Here is a 9,540-nt window from a genome sequence, read left to right as displayed (position 1 = left end):
AAAGAAATTATGAATATTAAATAACATCTTTCTTTGGAGGTTCAAAATAATCACTCAAGTACCATTCAATTAATTATTTCAGAATCTGAAACTACATACACAAGCAACTAAACGGATGGCTAGAAAGCATGAGCTCTAAGACAAGAGAGAAGGTAAGAAATGTTGACAGCTTTTTCAAATCTCAAATGAGTTAGCGATCCATGAACGTATCAATAAAATCCCCAAATCTAAGCTGGTGCTTTAAGATTTCCCACCAACCACTCAAACTCCTCTCTCTTTTATCTGTCTCCTATAGAGAAGACACAAACCTCACAGATAAACTTAGAGACTGGAAACCACCCAACTCAGTGACTGGACAGATCTGGAAACTTATTCAAACAAGTAAAATCCCTTGCCCTGTGTCATCTGTAAATAATAGAGCCAATTCTATAACAATCCTATAGAGAATCCATATGTCTCTGTACAAATATGTGAAGTAAATGAATTCGTCCAAGTAAGTAAATGATCCGAAATAAATCAAGTCAACTAGCTCACATAGTCGTTATACAATGTGTCCATATTTTAATATGCTATACATAATAAATATATGCACACATACTTTGTCAATTAAAAAACAAAAGTTGAAAATTCTAAATGTTGAAAAAAGTAAGTTTCACTGAACATAGGTTATAAATTCTTATGCTCTCAAAAGAAGTTATCCTTAAGTTTAAACATCGTCTTTCAGTTTAAAAGTCACAAAATAGCTACAAAAGTATTTGTAAAAAGCTTATGTGGTATATTAAGACATTGAAAGGTAGTTGTGGGCAAGGCGGTCTGTGTCTGTAGTCCTGGATAACGAAGACTAAGGCAGGAAAACCCCATAGTCGAAAGACCAGCCTGGGCAACAACAGTACGACTGCATCTCAAAATTAAATGTTACAGTAAGTAATGACATGTGAAAACAAGTCAACAACACTGCAGATCTAAAGTCACTCTTACTTTAGGCCATATTTACACCAGCATTCACCGCTAAAACACAGGCCCGTAGGCCATGATCACAAACTATAATGTTTTTGGATTACTAACAACTTTTAAATTAGAAGCTAATGACAAACCATATAGAACATAGGAAATACAACAAAAGATGCAGAGCTGAAATTCAATGTTATCATTGTCGCTGAGAGACTGTGTATGTCTCTGTGTGTACATATTTGTGAATGTATGTGCCTGTATGTTTACACAGGTCAATGGTTGGCTTTGTGTCTCTTCCTCATTCATTCCTCACCTTATTATTTGAGATGGGGGTCTCTCACTTAACCTGGAACTCACTGATTTCACTATAATGGCTGGTCTGTCTCTCTTCACCTCCCTAGCATTGGGACTAAGATGCAACACTGCTGAGCCTGCCTAGCTTATGTGGGTGCTACAGGGATTTGAACTTAGGGCCTCATGCTTGTGAAGCAAGCATTTTATTAATTGTGCCACTTTCAAAGTTCCCAAGAGGAAAGTTTTACAAACAGACAGACTTGTATACTAAGTCTGTTTGAAGCAAGTAGTTGTCCATTAAGAATAAAATAAAGCCAATTAATATAACCCATATAAATAATTCTTAAGAAGAAATCATACTATCTTATCCACTGAGCCAAGATTCATTAAAAACTGGCGTAGGACAGGGAGGCTGGCACCCAGGGAGGCCTCCCCTTTCTCAGAGGAGAAAGGGAAGAAGGACAGAGGGCGGGGCTGTGTGAGGGGGAGAGAGCTGTGATTGGGATGTAGAATGAATGAATGAATGAATGAATAAATAAATGGGAAAAATGGCACAGTATAGAGTAAGAGGTACTTATACAATAAACAACCACCTTGAACAACCTGTTATATATTCCACAGTGATCTACCTGTTTAAGCGGAAGAGAGTGTACTTCTATAGTACATGGTAGTTTAGGTAGATTCTGAACTTCCTCTTTGAGAGATTATCAGCATCCTTTGCAAGGGTACAAATGAGGGCAAAGGATGGACACCTGGAAAGCCCAAGCTTCAGCTGGACACTGGACTCAGCAGCTATGGTGGCCCACCTTTCTAGCAAGTTACCTCGATGTCTTATGCCTACCAGCTCTTGACTGTCTTCTCTGAGATTAAATGAAATGTCAGATAACCCCTGGACTATAAAATGACTATTTGGGGGTAAGTGATATTTTTAAATTGGGATGTAGGTTCTCTTTAGATTCTGAAATTTCAGACTTTTTGGCTCCCAGTCTATTAGAATACTGCCCAAAATGCTCATAATCAGGACATAAATTACTGATGAGTCCAAATGTGTTCTCTCATTGTTTTATGCATAAATTATAGAGATGTGTGAGAAACAGTTATTAATTAGGAAAACATTACTGATATAAACAGCTTGCACAGTACCTTCTGATAAACAATGGAGCACACGAGGTCTTTGACAGCGGAGAGAGACAGTTCCTGGGCTTCGATGGTAACACTCTCTCGTGTGAGGCCAATCTGAAGTAGAAATGAAACGGTGTGTACGGAGCCTCTAGAGTTTGTGAGTGACGGGGCACTGAAGCTGCCATTAGAGAGCCGAGCTGAGAGTCCTGTCTTGGGACTTGAACACGGAGAAGGAGCTGGAAGCACAGCAGAAACAGCTGCAGGGAACACAGACTTCTGGGCTGATGGAGGGGAATTATTTGCAGACATCTGCCTTTCTTTAATCTATAAAAATAGTTGTCAATGCTTTGTAAATGGTTTTGAAGAAGTCTTCAAAATAATAGCAGTAAAAAAATGACTACACTTTTGGATTTAGATGAAAGCTGTTCTATTTCCTTGGCTGAGCCACTCATGCCGTTGATGACAAATTCTGTTGCTCCGTGGTGAATGCTCAAAAGGTCCTATTGCTGTCAATATCAGTCCCATCAAGAATCTTGTCTTTAGGACCACACCCAGATCTGTAACCCACTTCACATCACCATTATCATCGTAAGAATACAGCTGACACTGATTATTTATGTGACATCTTCACTTCTTTGAAATCTGTTCTTGTCTGTTGCTTTTCATTTCAGAAAATACAAACTGAATAGTCGATCTGTATCAAGATATAAAATCTTCCTGATTAAAAGTAGTTTCAAATAATCTATTTCTTCAGGGATTGATGGGACACCACAAATGGTCACACCTTAATTCACCTTCTCATATGTACTCATTTCCATCTTGGGACTGAACTCCCCTGTGATGGAAGTAAAAATGAAAAGCTTGTAAAAATAGTACAAACATATTTCTTTGAATGAATGGATCCAGAGAGAAAAACTGGTGCCTTTTGAAATGCTGTCAACCTAGAAAAAAAAAGTTAAAGGGGTTTTTAATGTCTTATATTCATTTGATATCAGTTTTAAAACATAAGAATCCCTACAATTTTTAGTGATAGTTTTGGGTGATTTTTTTTTTACAATTCATGAATATAAGCTAATAGGTAGTTATTTTAACTTCAGTTATCATGATCATTTTTTGCTACAGTTATAACTTCAGAGAGAGATTTCAGCTTAAAATAATACCCCTGTTCCTCACCACCAACTCCTGAACCCTAGCTGGGGAGGAGGGACAGGTTAAATAGTATATTCTTCTTTTTTGGAGATAGGATTAGACTATGTTGTCTAGACTGGTCTTGAACTCCTGGTTCTTGAGATCCTTTTGTCTCAGCCTCCCAAGTAGCTGAGACTAAGGCATACCACTGCACTCAACTGTAAGTTACTGTATTTTAAATTTATGAAGATCAAACAGTTATTCCAAAACTACACAGCTCAATTATGATAAGAAACTGAGAAAGACAGAAGAGACAAAACAGGAGAAGTAAAACAAACATCACAGACATAAAATACGACCCAAGCCATATTTAAAAATACAGAATAATTTCTCCTACTTCAGGAAAGCTTAAGTAGTCTTTTATGTTTTTATATATTAAGAGTCTACTGAGAATACAGCTCAGAAGCAAGTATAAGGCTCTAAGTTTTCCCCAGTACTCCCATCCCTCCAAAAGAGTCTATTTCTGCCAGAATACAAGTCCTGGACTGCTTTGTTTTGACAAATGCCTTCCAGAAGCCTAAAGAAACAAATGGGGATGTACTGGAGTCGGCGAGGAACTGTGACTGTGGCTGCTGATAAACGATGAAACACAGGAGAAAGTGAACTCGTCACCTAAGGGATTTCTAACAATGGGGAAAGTACACCAGTAAACCGTGCATTGTACACAGTTCAGAAAAAGAAAAAGAAAAAAGGTATAATAACCCTTCAAAGCTGAATGAAATGGCTCACAAGAGATGAATCCTTCTAAATTCCTTGTAGCCATAAATAATCACAATGATGAAAACTCAGAGCATCCAAAGTGAGTGTAGAGTAGAAATAAGTATATGGAGTTAAAGTGAATGATATATATGAAATGAAGAACAAAATCATACAGATACAGGGACACAAATGTGGAAATTCAGAATGAGTCTAAAATAACTTTTAAAGATATAAGCACTGATAGTAACATTTGGGAAAATGGCTAGAATTCAATATTTCATAGCATTTGATGGAAATGATTCACTTTGATGAAATGCCTCATGATACTTTTTGCAATTAACAGGGAAATATCATTTTTGCAGATGAGAAGACCAAAGCACAAAGTGCTAAAGCAATGTGCCTAGTATCACATCATATGAACAGAGTAGGGATTAGAACCCAAGTCTCCTGCTTTCTTGCCAGTACTGTTTTCACAGTAACTACTGCTTCTTAAAGATAAGAAGGAACTGAGAATCACTGTTTAGAGAGGAGGGTGAAAGATTACACAAAAAGAATTGCTCAACTTGTATCGCACTAATCTTCTCCCAATAGTTTTCAAGCTAACTCAGAGAATTGAAACTTGAACTCTGTGAATAGAGAGAATTAAATGACTTGTTTTTCAATTAAATGACTTATTTTTCAATGTCTTTTCTTTTGAATTTCATTATGTAGCCCAGGCCAGCTTCATGTAGCTTTCTGTAGCCCTGGATGGTCTCAAATTTACAATCTCTCTATCTCCACCTCTTCAATGCTGGGATTCTAAAACTTTGTGTGAATTCAAGTCTCTGGGCCAGGATGCAGCTCATTCCATACAGCAGTGAGCAAGTTTAACCATAACTATTATGCAATAACCCTGCAGAAAGAGCTCAGGGTGAGAGATGTGCCCATGGCCTGGGATGGGGAGGGCTGCGTCAAGTGCTGAGCATCGAAAAGCAGGTAAGCACAATTCAGAAGCTACCAAAGAAACTTAAATGTCCTTTGCCAGGGGCTGGAGAGATGACTCTGAGGTTAAGAGCACTAGCTGTCCATCCAAAGGACCCAGGTTCAATTCCCAGCACCCATATGATAGCTCACAGCTGTCTATAACTCCAGTTCCAGATCTGACACTCTCACACAGACATATATGCAGGCAAACACCAATGTAAATAAAATAAAAATAAATAAATAAATTGTTAAAAAAGTAAAGAAAATCTTTAGCTGATTGTTATTCAAATGATTTGTGAATAACTAGAGGATAGCATGTTCATATCAGCCTAATTTCAAACAGAAAAAAAAATGCCAGTCCATCACACTTCTAACTTCATAAAGACTAGACTTCTCAAGTGGAGAAAGTAAGTACTGACTTTCACTAAACTCTTACTATCTGATATCTGACAGACACAAGCCTAAACACCATGTAGTAGCACCTCATTAGTCTGCACAGCCAGTCACTTTAGAGTCGAGAAAAGGAAAGTTCAGAGGTTACTCACTCAAGGCTATTACAATCTCATGAAAACAGTATTAAAAACATTTTTTCCATTGTCTTTGTAAATGCACTGTCTGAGTTTGATCTGGACATCAGTGTAGTAAAGAAACTGCTGTATGTCAACTGGCATGTGTGGAGTCTTTGGGGAAATGTTCCCAAACCACTCTCAGCTCTGTATTTTCATGAGATGTGAAACGGTAAAAACAAAGAATCTGCTTATGTATCTTCAGGTTGAACAAAACTGAGCAAATGATAAATTCCAAGTTAAATGTGCAACATTAGAATGGGGAGATGCTGATCTGGAAGCCATTCATGAGGGTGGGCTGTGTTTCTGAGGCTTCAGATAAGTGCTGTGCAATATAAAGGCTGACTAAAAGAACTAATACAATCCTAAATCCTCTGGACATTGGAAAGCCATAGCATTAATCTGCACACTACACACACACACTCTAACACACACAGAGATTTGAATGTATAGTCTATAGTAATATAGATTAGCAAGTGTGCTGATTAATTATGATATCTACATATCTACATAGGTATATATATGTATATACATATATATACATCTATGAATATACATGCATACATACATAGGCATATATACATACCTATATATACATACCTATATACATAGGTACATATATATACACACACACATAGGTATAGGCATATATATATATATATATATATATATATATATATATATAAAGAGAGAGAGAGAGACACTCTGACCATTTGTTCTATAACCCATATGTTTAGAGTTACAGATTTTTAGGTTTGGGAAGAAAACAATTGCAAACATTCAGGGACCATGAGGATAATGAATGGCATGGGCTACACATCTACCAATTAGAATGAGTGGTCCTCAAATACCCGAGGAAGTGTTAAGGGAGAACTGTTTTTAATTCAGCTTTACTTCAGAGAAGAACAAAAAAATGACAGCACCACTTGTGGGATTCCTGGCTTACTATAAAAACTCACACCATTCAGAAGTTTGACAGCAATTAGATAAAAGGTACCATCCTACTAGATTTACTTTTTATTGTACCACTTGATATTAATTAACCAACAGTAACGATCTAGTAACACACTTGATTAATTTACTAGAGATACAAATTCATTATAAACTATATATAATTTTGTATAAAAGTGGGGTTTTTTTTGAAGTTTCAGCATGAATACAAATGTTAGAACGTGTCTTAACAGCTCCCACCCGCTCATCCCATCTGTCTTCTCTCTCCTGGCTTTGTTTATGGAATATTGATTTGATCTGTAAGAATCTAACAATTCTAATTTATACAAACTTTGGTATGCTGTTCAATTTCTTTGTATTTATGCTTTAAATAAAAATACAGAGTTTATAAGTTAACAAATCGTATATCTTGTTGATTTATAAATTGTGTATTAGATATGTTGTTTCTAATAGCTATGAGAGTCTCTAAGCCAGAACAGTATTGTCTAGTTCTCAAGAATTTATAAGTTTAGTTAGCATTTTTTCAACCATTCTTTTAGATAGTTGTCACATATCTCATTCAAATGAACTTACAAATTCTGTCACCACTGAATGAAATCAAAAGGTATTTTGAGCTCAGTGTGCTCAATTGTCATAGAATAAGTAAAACAAAGACCTTGGAAGCTAGCTGACTGGGCTGTTATACTTCATGGTAACGTCACAAGCTGATTTAACTCCCTCCCCTACGGCGCCCCCTTTCTCCCCTCCCCCATCACTTCATCAGCACACATCACATTCCAATCTCACCCAAGTCTAGTCAGAAGCTCTACCAGTAGGCATTTCATTCGACGTATACTTCCAGAACACTTGGTATTTGGCAGACAGCGCAGAAAGACAGTAAAGTTCCACAGCAGCAGAGAGAGAGACATGTCCACTGCTCTCTCGGAAACTCACAGACGACATTAAACAAACCTTTGCACAAGGAGCCAGGTAATCACAAACTATGAGATACTACATGTGAGATAGAGCATGTGCCAGAAAGATGGAATTCAGCTGGGTCTCAGGGAAGGTCTTTTTAAAGAAATAAGAAAACAAGAGGATTCCAGAGAACAAGACACATTAAATACTTCAAGGGGAGCTCTCATTGAGGGTAGCTAGCCTTTTATGTGTATTCAGCAAATGCTAACATGAAAAGGAAAAAAATGCTTTTCCTCTGTAATACAGTGTTTACCTGACTCCCAGGAGTGAAAGGCTGTCCAGGCTTAATTTCATTTTGTATACAAGAAATGATAATAAAGTGCAAGGTTTGATCCTGACCCTAATGAAGACACACACATGTGTACGGTATGTATTGTTTTAGCATGTAAAAAAGCATGTGAGCTTTTTCATTGACATACCAGTACACTGAAGTCAATGTCCATATTTTACTTCGAAAGAGGTCTGACTTTGCTTAATGCTTATATAATGGACAAAAACGCAGGTATTTTTGTAGGTTAAAAAAAAAATCTGTGGCAGTCTCTACATCTATTGCATATTTTAGAAACACCCCTCAGATTAATACAAGACTATCTATCTAAGAACTTAGCACTCCACTAAGTTGTTCCCTCTACAAGTCGACTTCTCCGGGTACCAGCAGTTCAATCTTAGTCCTCCCACTGTCCTGGAGAACACAGAGAGGGCACACCAGGCAGGTGCTCTACGCAGGCACTGAGAAGCAGGCACTGAGAAGTGGATCCAGATATTGGAACATCAGTCTGGCAAAGCAATATGAAGCTATGGATAAGCTTGATATATCTTCAACCCTGCACCAATAGTTTCTAAGAAATCTGATTGGCTAATTGCCAAAGAGCAATTCTCACATGCGGCCACTATAAGATCACCACACAAGCGGAGAAAATGTTTTATCTACATTAAAATTAAAACTAAAACATCTCTTAAGTACCATATCCCAATTTGTCCTTTTAAAATGACTGCTCTAAAGAGGCAAGTTCTGTTTGAATTACATAACCCAAGAGACTCAATGAGATGTGATTATTAAATCCTATTATGTGTCTAATCAAATTATATTCAAGTAATTATACATTAAATCTTGAATGAGATTCTTTAAAAACAAGCAATGAACTCCGCTATGGTTAGTATTTTTTGCCAACTTTAGAATTTTGTCGAAAGTAGTCTGTCCCTCCTGAGAAGAGTGCACTTTAACAACTCTTTCCCTCTATCTTTATGTATGAGGTGTTTTCAACTCCTCTGACTTTTAAAGTTTAACTTACTGTGGCTTTTGGTGTGTGTAGCAGTGTTTAGATGACAAATAACACACAAACAGAAACAAATGTCTATTTTAAACAGGTCATCTGATAAAATAGCTTATAATATGTGCAAGATTAAAGGCTCATGGCTATAAAACTTCCTTAAGGGGCTGTTAGGGGGTAAGAGAGAGAGTGAGGGGCGGACATCAGAATGTATGAAACTGCCAGACACATCTGAGAAAAATTCTTTCAGTTTTAACACTCCTGAAATGTGAACTGCCCTGGCTTATCAAAGAGGCCTCCAAACTCATATTCTCAGGCCCATGACAATTATAAAACTATCCTATGAAGGAAAACCTATTGTGAAGGTCCCTGTGAGACGTTTTAAAAATAATATTTACAAAAACTTTAAACAACTTTTTGGCTGAACTGCTGTTTTATCCCACCCCAGATTCTAACTGGGAGGCAAAGTGTTCCTATAGAGCAATTCTTACTTAGAATTGAGTCTGGGAACTTCATGGATGCCTTCTTGATGTAAAAGTTTAAACACGAGCTGAACAAAATCAAAACTGCTAAAACTG

At 37.1% G+C, this 9,540-nt stretch overlaps 1 protein-coding gene across 2 annotated transcripts in view; it reads right to left on the bottom strand.

The window, feature by feature from the left end:
• The window catches only part of Prkd3 (protein kinase D3), an 86,116-nt gene that overhangs the window by 75,433 nt on the left and 1,143 nt on the right, over positions 1-9,540 (bottom strand). For both annotated transcript variants that reach the window (XM_031357504.1, XM_031357505.1), the window contains exon 2: positions 2,389-3,308. In XM_031357504.1, coding sequence (XP_031213364.1) covers positions 2,389-2,676 — 288 coding nt within the window. In that variant the 5' untranslated portion in view covers positions 2,677-3,308. The remainder of the gene's footprint in view (positions 1-2,388; positions 3,309-9,540) is intronic.

Source organism: Mastomys coucha, unplaced genomic scaffold (genome assembly GCF_008632895.1).
Source record: "Mastomys coucha isolate ucsf_1 unplaced genomic scaffold, UCSF_Mcou_1 pScaffold6, whole genome shotgun sequence".
In the NCBI taxonomy this organism is placed as follows: domain Eukaryota; kingdom Metazoa; phylum Chordata; class Mammalia; order Rodentia; family Muridae; genus Mastomys; species Mastomys coucha.
The sequence above is the reverse complement of the archived record's forward strand: the minus strand, read 5'-3'. Positions and strand labels throughout refer to the sequence as shown.